The following is a 16,919-nucleotide window of genomic DNA, read 5'->3' as shown; positions in this document are numbered from 1 at the left end:
GATATGGGCAAATAAATTTTAAAAGCAAAGATGAAGTTCCTATTGGCAGGGTTTGCACTTGTTTTCTCATTAGTCTAGTAAAAAGGAGTTTGCAAGGCATAATTCCTTTTAGGACCAAATTTTATAAAAGGTGTAGAAAAAGGAATCTGAACCATATCAAACCTTTCCACTCAGTGTCCAAAATAAGTTCACAGTTCAAAGGTTTTTGAAGTGAGTGGCCCATAATACCAAAAAGAGACAACAGCAGCTATTATATTAAAAAATGGATTTGAACATAAATCTATGACAGAATTTAGTTTAAGTAACATGGGGATTGACAAGGTTATTAACTAAGAAATCAGAAACTAATCTCTGGGTTTTCCACGTTAGACAAGGTAAAATTTTCTTAGTCAAAGGATATTTCTCTTTGGCTCCTAGAAAAATCTGCTAGGCTCCAGGAAGGTGGCCTAGGACTGACAGCAATGGGCTTGTCTTTGAAAGGAGCTGGAGCTTCATCCTTTGGCTGAAAGGGATTATGAATGGTCTTTCCGCAGGTTAGTGCCATAAAGAGCACAATGTGTATGGAAGTCAAACACATAATGAAAAAATTTAAGCACAGAGCATACAGAGAAACTACAAAATTGGTAGGCCCTTGAGCTGCATAATTTTCCACAACAATAATAATTCATGGCCTATATAAGAACCATACTTGAATCATGCAAGGAGATAATTCTGAAATCAACAAAGTATAAGCATATTGGAATTAGACAACATGGACAAAGATATTAATTAAAGACATCCTCTATACTTTTTTTTCAAAAGGATCAAGAGTAGGTTAAATTAAGAAGCTAAACTATGCTACTACATATTATTGACACAAATGGACCAGCTAACATCAGAAAAGTGCAAACACTTAGCTTTTCACAAACAAGAACAGGAACACCGCTAAGGCATTCACACTTTCATGATGCAGGCCTTGGTGAGGACAAGCAGGCAGGATTTAAATCTTCACTCACCCCCTTGGCCAGGTGCCATTCTACATAGTGTAACTGCATGACCCATCCCAAAACCCTATCTTCAGAAATGCAGATAATGGAAAAAATAATACATATTTCAAACACACATCTAACTCCAAGAGAACCTTAAAGCAATCAATCTTTTTTAAATGAGAAAGAAACTAAGTCAATAGCATCTGAGCAACAGATGAGAATTAAAGCAAAATCTGTTGGCTAATGGTAACAGCTTTGTGTTCTTTGTTGTTGAAAATGTGCATGTAGCAGTAACTCCAATATGCTCACAAACTCAGATGCAAAAGGCTATGGAAAACAGTTGCTATTTTTACACGGAAGATAAAATCAAACACCACCTTTCAAATCTTAATTTTGCTAAAATCGTGGAAAGAAACAAAGCCCGAGATGCTAAATGTCTAAAGGATCCAGGACCTGTGATTTCTACTATATGAAAATACAGAATATATTGGACAATAAAAGGGAAGAACCAGCACTGTATTATGGGCAATGAAGTATGAACCTGCCAAATCAATCATCTAAAATAAAATATAAAGTTAAGGTTTAATTTAGTAATATTCTAGAAAATGGGATATGTGAAGCTCTAACAGTTTTTATATTTATAGACTATTTTAGTTAAATCTTTTAATAGTGTTTTTTGTTAACACCTTAAAGAAAAAACTTTTCCTTATATATTACTATGATATTTTAAAAGCAGTAAAAATAATTATGATGATAACTATTATTAGTTTTCAATTTGATGCTGTAAGAAATTACAACAGTGGTTCAAAGAACACAACAGGGCTAAACTCAAGGGGTTCAAGGAGTTGTTAGGCTGCATTCCTTTCTACTGCTCCCCAGAGAGAATCCATTTCCTTGCCCTTTCCAGTCTCTAGAGGCTGCCCACATTTGTTGGCTCATGGTCCCCTCCCTCCATCTTGAAAGCCGGCAGCACTACATTTCTCTGCACCTCACTTCCACAGTCACCTTTTCTTCTTTTACTTTTAAGGCCCCTTGTGATTACATTGGGCATATTGGGGAAAATGCAGGATAATCACCTTATGTTCAGGTCAACAACCTTAATTCCATCTGCAACCTTAATTTTCCTTGTCATGTAACATAATATTTACACAGGTACTGGGGCTGGGATGCAGACACCTTCAGGGGTCATTATTATGTTGACTACAATAATTAACATTTATTGAATGTTTATTGCTTGCCAGGCACAGGTCTAAGCATGTTACATCTAATAAAATATAATTCTCATAAAAATGATAATTCTATTATGCTTCTCATGTTTCAGATGAAGAAACTGAGACAAAAGCAGTTAGGGAACTTGCTCAGTGTTACAGAAGTGAAAATTAGAGAAACCAGGATAGAACTCAGAAAGTACGTAGGCAGAGCCTGTAATTTTCACCTCTCAACTCCATCCCTTCAAAGACAAAATTCTTATCTAAATATATTGCAATTACTTGTTGTCATTATCATCAAGATGGTTAACTCACAGTTCATAAATTCTGGCAATCCTAATAATTATCTAGAATATGGGCAAGTTTAAAATTCAAAATGGCAACTGGAAGGACAGAGTCTACAGAGGCCATCAGGACAAATACCTATTGGCATTTACTAGACTATAGATCATATTCAATAATGCATGGGAGGCCATTATTTGAGCTCCTGGAGTAGGCCACGACAGACCAGACCAAACCAGAATAGAGTCACTCATGCTATGTGCCATATAATCAAATTGAACTTAGAAATGGGTCAGTTTCCCAAAATATGGGAGATTCCCAGCAACCAATCAAAGGAGGACCAGGGACATGAACTGGAATGATAAAGTCCCTCTACTTTAACCCTATAAGGAATGCAATTTGGAAATGAGCAATCCTCTTTTTGTTCCTTGTTTTTGCCTTCTTCAGTCTTGTTCTGCCTATGAAGCTCACACCTTCTGCTCATCTCACTTAAGTGCCTTTCTATTCTATAGATGGGATGTGGACCAATTTATGAATCACTAATAAAAGCCAATTCAATAGTTAGAACTCAATTTGCTGAAATTTTGTTCTTTTTATTTTAATTTTAAGTTTTTGAGATGGGGTCTTACTCTGTTACCCAGGCTGGAGTCCAGTGAAGGGATCATGGCTCACTGCATCCTCTACTTCCCAGGCTAAGTCAATCCTCCCACCACATCAGCCTCCTGAGTAGCTGACACTATAGGCACATGCTACCACATCCAACTAATTTGTTTATTTTTGCTTTTTTTGTAGAAATGGGGTTTTGCCATGTTGTTCAGGCTTGTAACTCCTGGGCTCAAGTGATCTGCCCACCTCAGCCTCTCAAAGTGCTTGAATTACACGCCTGAGCCACTATACTTAGCTGAATTTTTTTTTTTTTTTTTTTTTTTTTTTGAGATGGAGTTTCGCTTGTGTTGCCCAGCCTGGAGTACAATGATGTGATCTTGGCTCACCTCAACCTCTGCCTCCCAGGTTCAAGTGATTCTCCTGCCTTAGCCTCCCAAGTAGCTGGGATTACAGGCATGCGCCACTACGCCTGGCTAATTTTGTATTTTTAGTAGAGACGGGGTTTTTCCATGTTGGCCAGGCTGGTCTCGAACTCCTGACCTCAGGTGATCCGCCCACCTTGGCCTCCCAAAGTGCTGAGATTACAGATGTGGGCCACTATGCCTGGCCGAAATTTTGGTTTTTAATCGTCAGATACCTATTATGACATCAGGCCTGCTGGGGTAACCTCAGCCCAGGTGATAGCAGGACCTTAGCAAGTCTTGTCATAACACATCCAGGGGCAACATCACTCCCAAGATTTTTGAGCATGAGAAACCCTGCTTGGCATTTCATGAGCACTGGAAATGTAATGGGAAGGCTCACTGGTGTGAGGATTATTTGTATTCCCTAAATGTCACTTATATATGGAATGATAGAACTTTCCTTCCTATGTGGAAATTTCAGTTGATGATCACTAAATGAGAACAATTGGTAATAAATACACCTAGCATTCTTAAATGAGATATCTCCTAAGGGTTTCATAAGAGGTGGCCAAAATGGCCCCTAAACCATCATCTCCCATCATTCACCTTCAGCCCATAGAAGTATAGTGATCAATTGATTTGAGAAGAAATTGTAGGAGTAAAGACAGTCATAGAAAGGGGTACTTCTCAGGGAATTTGGAGGTAATTGTATAACAGGAGATTGTCACCCCACTTCCTACTTTTTTATTTTGTGACTTGCAAAAATTGACTGCCTCCTCCCTTCCCCATGCATGACAGCATTCTTGGGAGAGTCTGATGTGTGTTCCTGGAGGAAGAGGCCCAGAGTGGTACGGGACGTGCCTGGAGAAGTCTGAAGATGCGAGGCTGGTTGGAACATCTCTATGACGGGGTGAGGAGGAGCGGAACAGTGGGAACAAGCTGTACTTGCATCATTTGGAGGGTGGGAGATCAGGAACTCTAGAAAGCCAGGTAGATGCTGTGGCTCTAAGTTAGGCTAGAGCTGTCTCAAACTGGCACTGTCCAAGAAATCTACCAATTGGGGTAAGGAGACTCAGGGGTATATGTCTGAGGTCAGAGGCTTAGGGGAATAGGTTATTGTGAAAATGACCTACATTAGTGACTGGTATAGTAAGGAGCACTCTAAGAAAATCCACAAAAGTAGCCACAAAGGTTCCTTGATGGCCAGATTATACCAGATATGCCAGTTAAGTAAAATTCTATCCTATTGAATCATGTCTTTCTTTGTCTCCTGGTTCCAAAGACTGAGAAATGGGAGAAGGTAGAATCCTGCCTCCCACCATACCATAGGATGCACCTTGTGGTTCAGGTCCAACAGACAGAAAGGAAGAAAGCTTTCATTTACATTGGATTGAACATTTTAGCCCCCGACAAACAAGTTGCTTTGTTTTTTTTTTTTTTTTTAACCCAAAAGTGACCAGAAAGCTATCAGCCAGAAAGCTGAGATGTCAGGGTGTGGAGAAGGCAGCCTCAACAAGGCATACTTGAAGGGGAGAGAAGAAACAGAGCTATTTTCTGACTGTGCCATGTTGAGCCCTGTCTAGTGAATGAATGTATAGCACATGAAATCTTGTCTCACAACTATGCTGGGTCAGTAGAGCAAGTATGCTGGCCTCATTTTAAAAGTAAGGAAAATAAGGCTCAGGGAAGCTAAGCAATGTGTGTGAAGCCCCATTGCTCATGTGTGGAGAGTCATGGATCCAGACTGGGGCATCTAGCCCAGACCCAGTGACATCTCCCCTGTATCACAGTACCTCTGGAGGTGACAAGTGATGTGCCCGGCCACTGCACACCTAGAGTCACAGAGGAATGAGGTTCATCTACCCTGACTCCCCTGCTTCAAAAGAGGTATTCCAGAGGTAACACGTAGGGCTTCCCCGCCTCTCACTTTCCCTGTGCTGCCACAGGAAGTATTTATTTTCATAACACGTTGGTACAAAGGACTGCAGGCATTGTCCATGCCTCTACTAAGCATTGGCCTTTCTTTTATGGTGCAATCATAGCTCAGCCTTGAACTACTGGGCTCAAGCCATGTTCTGGCCTCAGCCTCCTGAGTACTTGGGACTACAGGCATGCACCACTGTGCCTGGCTAATTTTTTTTTTTCTTAGAAATAGGGTCTCCTGCCTGTAACCCCAGCACTTTGGGAGGCCAAGGCAGATCACTTGAGGTCAGGAGTTCAAGACTCCTGGCCAACATGGCGAAACTCCACTCTACTAAAAATACAAAAATGGGGCCGGGCGCAGTGGCTCAAGCCTGTAATCCCAGCACTTTGGGAGGCCGAGACGGGCGGATCACAAGGTCAGGAGATCGAGACCATCCTGGCTAATAACACGGTGAAACCCCATCTCTACTAAAAAAATACAAAAAACTAGCCGGGCGAGGTGGCGGGCGCCTGGGAGGCGGAGCTTGTAGTGAGCTGAGATCCGGCCACTGCACTCCAGCCTGGGCGACAGAGCGAGACTCCGTCTCAAAAAAAAAAAAAAAAAAAAATACAAAAATGAGCTGGGCGTTGTGGTGTGTGCCTATAGTCCCAGCTACTCAGGAGGCTGAGGCAGGAGAAACGCTTGAACCCAGGAGGCGGAGGTTGCAGTGAGCTGAGATTGCGCCACTGCACTCCAGCCTGGGCAACAAAGTGAGACTGTCTCAAAAAAAAAAAAAAAATAGGGTCTCCCTAGGTTGCCCAGGCTGGTCTTGAACTCTTGGGCTCAAACAATCCTCCCAGCCCCCCAAAATACTGAGATTACAGGCATGAGCCTCTGTGCCTGGCACAGTGTTGACCTTTCTTTGACAACAAACTTAAGACAGTGTCCTGTCATCACTGTGAGGTTCCCCAAAAAGCTCCTCTGCCTCTGCAGAAAGAGAACAAGTACAGTCACAGTTGAGAGCTGTATGCATTTAGCTGAATATGAGGGAAAGTACGCACTATTTTCTGGGTACAGACAAAGGAGTGATTTCACCAGGAGAGACAAAATGAGAAACAAACCCAACTTTGCCTTCAAAGCAGGACCATACCTCAGCATGGCGCTGAAGCCCTTCTTCTTTATTTTCCTTTCTGGATCTTCATTCTCCTCTTTGCACTTTTTCTCCTTGACTTTCAATTTGCCCTTTTCCTTTTTCTTCTCCTTCTCTTTCGTTTTTTTGACTTTCCTGGCTTTATTTTCCATGTCCTCTAGCTCTGAGTTCCCCTGAGGGGCAGATTCACAATTCAGAGCTCCTTGGCCGGAGTGAGAGCTCTTATCAGACAGACCGTCTGTACAGAGAAAAAATAATCAATACCCATGGTCAGGGGCACATGCAGTTAGTATATAGAGAAACACTCACATGGAAAATGCTAAAGAATGAATAACAGCACTCTGGAGTTCTACCCTTCCATGTGGTTACTTGTGCCCTTTGAAGATCTGACTGCCTAAATCTGGTTACTTCGAGTAAGATTTGATGCTGGGAGTGGGGACGACTGGTTGCTTAGCTGGTAGTATGAAAGGCTTGATATGTGTTCAAGCAGTAATCTCTCTGAAAGCTGGCTTGTTAACCTTGATCAGCTCAGAAAGTTCGCATGCTGGGAAACAAACAGGGTGAGGAGGGAGTTTTCAGTACAAAATATCCCAACTGCTTCTACCCAATTAATGCAGTCAGTCTTTGGATTGATGCTGCCTCTAATGACTCGAATGAGAATGTCAAGAAATGCATACTTAGTGCTCCTACCCTAAGGGTAAATGACAGTTGGCCCTTGTAGAAAAGTGAAGGAGAACATTTCTTTAGCCTTGCACTGTAAAATAAATTGCATATTGCAGTCTCCAATTCCATGTTCGTTAAGCCAAAGGGCAAAACATATCAGGAAAATGAATTACTTTTAATATCAAAAATATAATTGTGATCCTTAAATCATTTTTTTCTGTAGTTAAGCACACATTCTTGCCCGTGATTTGCAGATAACAATGAGATGAGAAAGCCATTTAAGGAAGCATATTGTCCTACCAGCTTCTATTTCTTCGGGTCCATCGTAGGATTTGTCAATGGCTGCTCTAAAGCTCTCATTGCAGCCTCGGCCTCGAACCATGTGTGGCCGGGGCCTGTGAAAAGGAAGGTCATTCTTCCGGACCTCGGCCACCGCAGTCTGCAGACTCTCCAAGGAACTGGACTTTTTCAAACCCAGAGTTGGACCAAAATCTTTGCTTGGAGATTCTGGAAAAGAAAGGACAAAAGGTCACCCCTCCTCTAATGGGGCAGTGTGGTGTAATCCTATTGTTCTAAGAATATTTCTGTCTGGACATCCCAAAAAAGGGGTGTTAAGTGGGTGGGAGTTGGGGTTATATTCCAGCTTTGCCACCTTTTGTGACCTCGAACAAGTGGTTTGACTTCTCTGAGCCTCCGTTTCCTTTTCTAGAGCTGTGATAAGATTTAATATGACTATATGTACATTCCTATGTAGAAGTGTCTATGCATGTGTGTCTATAGGTATATACACACACATATGAATTTGAAAGGTTGTAGCTGTTTATAGAGACTATATATGAGTGTGAATGAGAGTGATTTCATATATGTGAGTATACACACATACACACATGCATACTCACGGACACACACAAACATACCAAGCACCTAACATGACGAGAGCTTATCTTCCAGTATCGTCCTAGCACTCCCACACCTGACAGCTTTTATCATTGCCATGGTTGCTCATGTGATTAGTAAGGAACATACTGGGCATGGAAATAAAAGAACATTGAAGTGACTGTGATTTCTGTAATTAAACACTTTACCTTACCCTACTGGCTATTAATGTATGGTAACTGCAGTTTATTTAATCAATCAATCAATAATGCAAAGCAAGAAAGAAAAGAACTTTTCCATGTTGATGCTATTGTTCTGAATGTATTCCTGTTTGGGTATCTAGAAAAGGGACAACCTTTTAATGCAATGTAAAATTATAAAACAGAAAATATAAAGCACAACTGAATCTGAATCATCTCTTTTCTGGTATATAATGTTTTTCATTTGTGCGGTTTGCCTTGGCCTCCACCTGCCCCCTCCCACTCCATTCCCTGACCTCCATCCCCACCTCCAGCTAGTCTCCCAATTATCAATAACAGGATTAGGTTATATAAATATTAGCAGCACAAGGATTATCTTTAAGATGGAAGGAATTCTTTCAGGGCTCTTGTTTCTACAGTCAAAGCTTTTCCACCAGAAACACAGCTCATGTTCCTTTCCAGTTACGAAGGAAACTACTGTCATGAAGAGGCTAGACTTGCATTTCTGGAAATAAACGACTGTGTCATTTATCAATAGATGGAGTATTTATTAAGAATTATGTATGTAAAGTACCTACTTCAATGTTAGCACCTAGCAAGGCTCAATAAACGGCACTACCTTTTATTACTATCATCATTATTTTTGCTTCTACTATCACTGCCACTATGAACACTACTAGCAGCTTCACACAGGATTAAGGAATACAAAAAGAAGTACAACAAAGCTCTGATGTATATATATATATACCCCTGTGAAGTGAAATAGCAATACGCACCTTTTCCTATGATCTGAACGTGTTAAAAATAGTCAACATAATGACAATAATCCTAATAGCTAACAAAGCATGGAGTGCTTACTCTGTGTTAAGCACTATTCTAAATGCCTCACCCACAGTAACTTACGATAATCCTTATAGTTGCTACTGGTACTACCGTTAGCCCCATTTTACAGATTCAGAAATTGAGGCACACAGCATTGACATAACTTGTCTGAAGTTACACACTTAATAAGCATCCAGACCAGGAGCTGGGCCGAGGCAGCCTAGTTCCAGCTTTTCTGCTGTGTACCATGTACTTTACTGTCTAAAGATGTATTTGCTCTGCACCCTCTATCTGATTATGGTCAAATAGCTTAAACTGCCCTACATTTTCCTCATTTCTAAAATAAGAATATTAGGCTAGATTAACCCTGGAGCCTTGTCAAGTAGGCAAATTGCAAAAATTGGATATTGCTTTATAGTTTCATCATTAACTTACAGGAGACAACTTTGCACTTTGAACAATATACAGGATGACAATAAACATTGCATTTTATAAACCCTACTGGCTATTAATGTAGGGTAAGTGCAATTCAATATTCAGTAAATTCAACAGAGTATATTCAATAAGTGCAACAGAGATAAGACTAAGCCAAAAAAAAACAAGAAATTTCAGGGACAAATTTCAGGTGTTATTTGCAAGTCATAAATACTGAGGATATGTTACTATTAAATCCAGAAAGAGGCATATTTTTTATATTCCCAGGAAGGAAGATAAGTTGAAGAAACAGAAATTGAATAAGATCATTTCTGACAAGAAAACAAAAGGCATCACAGAGGTTTGGGGGTATTGAAGCAATAGTAAAAGCTTTGGAGTTTACAGAAAATATTTTATAATATCAACCCCTAGGGATGTCTGACATGAAGTTTGGTGAGAACATGAAGATGAAAACTATCCGAGAAAGCCCTGATTCTCTGCCAGCAATAGCAACCATCTTTTATTTATTAATTGCCATTCAGGAGATTACATTAGAGCCCAAACTGTAAGCATTCACGTCAACCTTTAGCAATAAATTCTGGGGAACATGAAAGTGAATAAATCGTCCAAGATAGAAGGCACGTTATCTAAAAGGAGCTCATGTGAAGCTCAGCAAGAAGTCATAGCTAAGAAGAAACAAATACACTGTTTCTCATTCTAAGCAAACTGAACATTAAGGATTCATGGATTTTGCAAGATTAATAGAGTTGACAATTAATTCACTCTGTATAAATAGAAGTCACAAAGTAGAAGTACTAACTGATGTTGGGCAATATTACAACCTAGCTCTACTGGATGTAATACATGGTAATATTAAAAGCAGAAAGGGTGGTTGAGTCCTTAGGTTGTAAATGTAGACTCTGGAGTTTTCAGGATTGGAAAAATAATTCTGTTTATTCCTGGAGAATGCACAGAATGTAGCTGTAGAATAGGGACTGATGTTAGAGAAGAGAACCAAAATCAGGGAAGTCCTTATAAGGATTTACAGATACAGTGAACTGGGGCCTCTGACAAGGACCTTCTCCAGGGATTCCCATGTCTTTCATATGTTTGAGGTCTCCTACAGAAGGTCAAGGTTACCTGCCATGGAAGGGGCATCAGTGTTAAATTCCAACAAAACACTTGGAATAAAATATCCTCCCTGTAAAGACTGTGTGGAGTACAATAAATTGCCACATTCAATCCCTCTTCCCTACTCCTACTCTCACCAATTTCAGTTTAGGTTGATGGTGCGTAGAAAATTTTACAGCTTTTAAAATGAGAAGATTCACTGTCTATGTCTAGCCTCACCATTTACACAAATCACATTTTTTTCTAGGTTTCCACTAAAAGCAGGGGTCTCAAGAAGAGGTCTCTTTTGAGTGAGTAATTTATTGAAATCGAAACCTCAGCCACTCGATCCCATTGAAGTTATCCCAAAATATGATGACTCTTCATATTTTCATCTGTAGCTGATGCGATACTGGTTGTGGCTTCTACGTCCATGTTCTTTAAGATCAAGATGAACGGATCCTCCCCTCACAAACACGAGCTCAACATACACAAGATTTGTGAAACAGATGACACACAATTATCAAGGGTGCTAAAAGAAGGATGTCACATAAAAATTATTCTCAAGGTGGTATAATAAAAACATTCTTAATGTCAGGTGCCAAATTTTCTCTCAAAATTATGGCCTCATATAAAAATGCCACAATTTTTATTTTTTTTAAAAAAAGATGTTATAGCACTTTTAAAGATTCCATCTGTTTCCAAATGAAGGATTGGCTTGACATGGTCCTATATAGAGTAGAGAGAAATTTCAGGGCCACGTCTTCTGGACAAATCAATCCTCAGATACATCCCCTACTACACTCCATTCCCAAAAATACAGCATTATGAAAAGTGAACACACACACACACCCCAAGACTAAAGAGTTAAAGAAGCTGTGCCAGGCAAAATGCCCACCATGTCTCCTGTAGGCATAAAAAGGGTGGCAAAAGGCCCATGAGAGAGCTACCACCTAGTTGGAGAGGTGCCACTATGAAACTGATTCTTAAGATGCTGAGAAACCGCTGCCCCAGCCTTCTAGGTATTATAGAAAGCCTCATTTCAACATGTTATGAACCAGAAGGTCCTTCCTGGAGGACAGTTTGGATGTGGACCTTGGTTTCTCTGACTCAGTCTTGGATTGCTGCCCTTGCCTTACAGCTGAGCACTGCTGTTGCTTCTCCACAGGCAGATGATTTGAATAATAGAGAATAAAACTATCTAGAGGGTAGTGGTTAATACTGAAGGATTAAAAGGAGGCTGTAGAATATCCAAACATTCCCTGCTCTGCTAATTACTTCTTGAGTTAATAACCTCTTTGTGCCTCAGTTCCCTTATCTATAAAATTGAGGATAAGAAAAGCATAGAAGGGTGCCTGGCATTTCATGAGTGCTCATAAAGCATTGGTGATCATTACTGTCACAGTCACTTTTGTACCATCTCTAAACATTTCAATGAGTGAAATCTTAGATTTGGTGCAATCCATCATTGAATTATTAAATACGACCATGCATTCTACAAACAGCTGAAAAGGACTTCATAAAAAATGCTGTCTTTATTATTCGAAAAGGGAAACAACTCCTTAAATTTTTTTCAAACAATTAAACTCCTTAAATTGTTTTTTCAAACAATGCCTTACATTTCTTCTATTGACATAGGTATATATATGTTCATCTGTTCATCACATATAGAGGCTATTGTGATAAGATAGATTAATATTGGAGTCTTAGTTGCCCTTCTCCTTAGGCTATAATCACTTAATTAGTCTGAGATTTAATTGGCAATGTTTGAACTTCCCACTTTAGCATTAAAAATCTCACAATAAAAGAATGCCTTAATCCAGAAGACCAGTAATTGGATCTTCTATTATTGATGAAATTGCTTCCAATACACCCATATTAAAAAATGAGAAATAATTTTAGGGAAGGTATTCACTTCCAGATACATGGCAAGTTTTTCTCCCAGCTAGAGCCTTATAATTAACAAATACTTATGATAAATTAACAATAAATAATGTATTAATTTGTACATTTCAATAACATCAATGGCCCTCAAGGCACTTAGTGAAAATTAATTAAGTTACAGTCTTTCCTTCTAAAATAAAGGGATTGTTTCCCATCGTAAATTAGGGATAAAGATTATTATAACGCCATCCAGGGGTCACAGCATGAGACCTGGGAAGGCTGAGCATTTGTCAAGATAGCTTGCTTTTATTATCAATTTGGCCTTGCCTTATTATGAGCAGTCAACTTGGACAAACACAATAGAAATGCCTTTCCTGCTGCATGGGGAGCTGTGATGTGAAATTAATAAATGTAAAACTCTTTGAATACAAAATTATTGTAAATTCCAAGTAGGAGGCACAACACCACTTTATTCTCCCACATATTTCACTTTGTCTTTTCATTTTAGATTACATTTACTGAAAAATTTCTGTGTTTGATTTTTTTAAAGTAGATTTCCTAGAGGCAAAATGTCTTATATGCTTTACTTGGTATCATTGCAAATCCATTAGCCTTTAAAAAATTCTCTGTAATATCCAAATGTATAATTTCCCAAGTTATGTTATCTGTGTTAACTGTGTTCATAATGGGCCTAATTACCTTCTTGCCTATCACAGTGTTCCAAATATTGATCATCATTCCAAGCTTATCACAGTGCCCTGTTTCCTATTCATTACCATAGGGCATAATGCAATTTGGCTTTACATTATCTGCTGTCATTTGGGTCTCAGTTCTTTTACTGGCAATTTCCAAGTTCTCCAAGAGTGGAATTTTTCTTTTAAGTCTCACAAATCCCAGGGTCTTTAATCGTTTCCTGAAATTTACATCAAAATGTTCAATAATGAACTTCTCATTAAGATTCATACATTTGCATAATCTCCCCTACCCTATCTTCAAACACTTTATTTTAAAGTGAAACTATCCAGAGAAAATATGGGAAGATTATGCGAACAAATAAATTCCTTGATTATGAGTATGGGCATGGCCCTTCAAGTGTGTTCAAATGTTTGCCAAGTATTGCTATACACTTTAATTTTCTTTACTAAAAGTTCCTTCTTTCACAAAGAAATAGTCAAAATTTTATGCCATGTTTAGGTTTCCTTCCTGAACTCAGATTATGTCCCCAAAATGTTACAAATAGTGAATTCATTACACCAAAAATATTCTCATGACATTTTTCTTTCTTTTCTTTTTTTCTCTATCTTACAGATAAGAAAATGTACTCCATGGTTCAACTTAGTGGTTGAACTATTTCTAAAAATACATATATAACTTTATCTGTAGGTAGATTCTGTTAGGGCAGCTGAGGAACCCAGACAACACCAATCCCAGCATGCTGGTGTGTTTTAATCTTCTGTTTTCATTCTTTCCTCCCTTAGAAAGACTCTACTGGATTAAAAAAACAAAACAAGCAAACAAAAAAATAAAAAGTTGCATTCAAGAAAATAACTGAAAAATTAAGTACACAGCTTTGGTCTCCAGAAGAGACATGTGGGTACTTACAGGAAAACACTACCTTTATTATTTACATAAGTAACAGAATACTCATTTGAGGGTCAAATAAATGGACCAGTGTGGGAAACTTTCTTACCTGTGATACAGGATCAAAAAATGTTACCTACCTTTCCTAGACTTACTGAGTTTTGTATCCTCAGTACAGAGATCTACTACACAAACCTTCGCTGGAGGAAAAAAGGAACATGAAGGTAAAGGGTACTTACAACACTGGGATGCCCCTTTTCTTCAGTGCTGTGAGGCTGCACAAAGTTTTACATGGAGAAACACAGACCACAATTGCTTCACTTTCTCAAAGCCCACATACAGCTTCCTCTTCTTTGTTAATACAACCCTTAGGTTCTTTTCCTGCTTTCAATGATTTAATAATTTCTCCCCTACCTATAATTATTCACTCATCTCTATATTTTGCCTTTCTTTTTACAGTAGTTGTTCCTTTTGCTAAACTTATCTTTGTAATATTAACCTTTTCTGCCATTTCTACCTCATGTGTGCTTTAAATAGTCTTATTTTTACCTACTGCCAAGAACACCTTTATTTGCCTTCCACCTCCTCCTCGTATATCTGGGTAACAGGCTTTATATTCTAAACACAGACCATAGTAGTGATTTTTTCCCCTCTCTTTCCTTTTGCCATTAACTCTTTGTATGTCTTGCTAAAACAGTACATGTTTCTTCTGCTTTTGATTGTTGAGTGGTTTGTATGTTTATGTGGGTTATATACAACAGTACTCTCAAAATAAGGCATATTACAAAGAATTTTAATGTTTCCTCAAAAACCATTAGCATAACATAAAAGGTCAAAGTTTGATTGATTTCTTGGAGGGTACCTACATGAGGGTATCTTTACATATTGTACAGCCTGGGCACCTGTATTTTTTAAGGTCAATGTTATTTTTATAATTTTTTTGTATTTTTCCCCTTTTTACATGTATCCGATTGTACTTGAAAAAAAAAGGGCATTTCAATTTTCAATTACTGAGTTATTTACCAAACTGATAGAAAGTGAGGTTTTTCAGTTTCATGTTCACATGAATAACAATTTCTCTATAAATATACTTTAAGCAAGGTTTCAATCTAATGTTAAAATGTCAAGCCAAAATCAAGTCAGCTGTTGACAATTATTTACTGGGTATTTTTTGTGGCTCATAACTGCTTGGTCCTAAGAGGAATGGAAGGTAAATGTGACTATAACTAACATTTTCTGTGGCTTTACAGTTTACTAAATTTTTTCCTGCACAAAATGAAGTCTAATCACACACAATTGATCTTACCCAAATTCAACTGTATGTTCATGATGAGAGAAATTTAGAAAAAAGGTAGGAGGATGGGCAGGATAAAATCACTTAATGAGAACAATTTCACTTACCTTCCCTCTCAATGAGAGCGTGCCCTTGAGGGACTGTGTGTCTGGGAGGGAACAGGAGTTTGGAGAAATGAGTTGTTCTCTGCGGCTCTTTGCTTGTCTCTCTCATGCTGAGCATCTCACCACCCTGAGTATGATTCCTGTGTTTCAAGATTTATAGTTTTCATGTGTGCCTGAGTTAATTTGGGCTGCTATAACAAAAATACCACAGACTGAGTGGTTTATGAACAACAGAATTATCTTACAGTTCTGGAGGCTGCGAAGTTCAAGATCAAGGTGCTGACAGATTTGGTGTCTGGTGAGGGCCTGCTTCCTGGTCCATAGATGCCTGTGTTCTTATTGTGTCCTCACATGGTGGAAGGGTCAAGGGAACTCTCTGGGGGCCTTTTTTTAAATAAGGAAACTAATCCCATTCATGAGGGCTCTACTATAGCTCTCTGCACCAGCAGAGATGGCATTGTGTGAATGCCACCAAAGTTGCTGCCTGTGCCCTTGGGAGGGGTAGCCTCTGTGATCCATGCTACACTAGGTCCCATTGGAGCTGTACCTGGGGTGTCCAAGTAATTTGATGCTATAGCACAAGGAACAGAACCTGTGGTGTTTGGCTGCCCTATGCAGAATGCACTGAGGTCCTGAGGGCACCAGCAGCCCTTCCTTCAACACCACTCTGTCTCTAGGGCCCTTGTACTCTGGGCCTGTTGGCAGAAATGATTGTCCTGATGATCACTGAATTGCCTTCACAGTCATTCTTCCATTGTCCTGGAGAATAGCTCCTGGCTTCTGCTGAGATGGCTGATCCATACTAACCTCCTTATCAAATAGTGGTTTGACCACATCCTTAGTATTCTTTCCCAAACAGGCTTTTTGGGAAAGAATATGGATAGGCTGAGAAATACCTAAATCTTTAAGCTCTGCTTCCTTTTTGATGGGCAATTCCATCTTTAAGTCATGTTTCTCATCTTCCATTTTACTATAAGCAGTCAGAAAAAGCCAGGCTGTGCCTACGGGTTCAAACAAACTATCTACAATTACATTAATTAAATATGCTATCTAGATTTTAGAGAAATCAGAGAACTTTGCTTACAAATAGTGTCAGCTAAATACCCAATTTCATCACTTACAAGTTCTACCTGCCATAAAACACTAGAATAACAACTAACTTCAGCAAAGTTCTTTGGCACTTTATATGGAGGATAGTCTTTTCTCCAGTTTCCATGAATCACATGTTCCTCATTTCCATCTGAGACCTCATTAAGAATGGCCTTTACCATCCATATTTCTACCAACGTTCTATTCAAGATTATGTGGGTATCATCTAACAAGACTGAGAGATTGAGGCTTTCTTTACAGCTCTCCTCTTGTGATGGTGGTGTTCTGAGTGGTGGTGTTTGTTGTTGTTGCTGTTGCTTTTTTTGTTTGTTTTTGTTTTTCTTTGGAGCCCTTGCCAGAA

The 16,919-nt window shown here is 39.1% G+C and overlaps 1 protein-coding gene across 15 annotated transcripts in view; it reads right to left on the bottom strand.

The window, feature by feature from the left end:
• The window catches only part of PARD3B (par-3 family cell polarity regulator beta), a 1,095,492-nt gene that overhangs the window by 317,001 nt on the left and 761,572 nt on the right, over positions 1-16,919 (bottom strand). For all 15 annotated transcript variants that reach the window (XR_002516428.2, XR_002516429.2, XR_002516430.2 and 12 more), the window contains 2 exons: positions 7,485-7,691; positions 6,522-6,759 (listed from right to left, as the gene is read on the bottom strand). Coding sequence is in view for 12 of the 15 variants with exons in the window: in XM_021924389.2 (XP_021780081.1) it covers positions 6,522-6,759; positions 7,485-7,691 (445 nt within the window). In the remaining 3 variants the exon portion in view is untranslated. The remainder of the gene's footprint in view (positions 1-6,521; positions 6,760-7,484; positions 7,692-16,919) is intronic.

This window comes from Papio anubis, chromosome 10 (assembly GCF_008728515.1).
Source record: "Papio anubis isolate 15944 chromosome 10, Panubis1.0, whole genome shotgun sequence".
In the NCBI taxonomy this organism is placed as follows: domain Eukaryota; kingdom Metazoa; phylum Chordata; class Mammalia; order Primates; family Cercopithecidae; genus Papio; species Papio anubis.
Note: the sequence above shows the minus strand (reverse complement) of the source record. Positions and strands in the feature narration are given on the sequence as shown.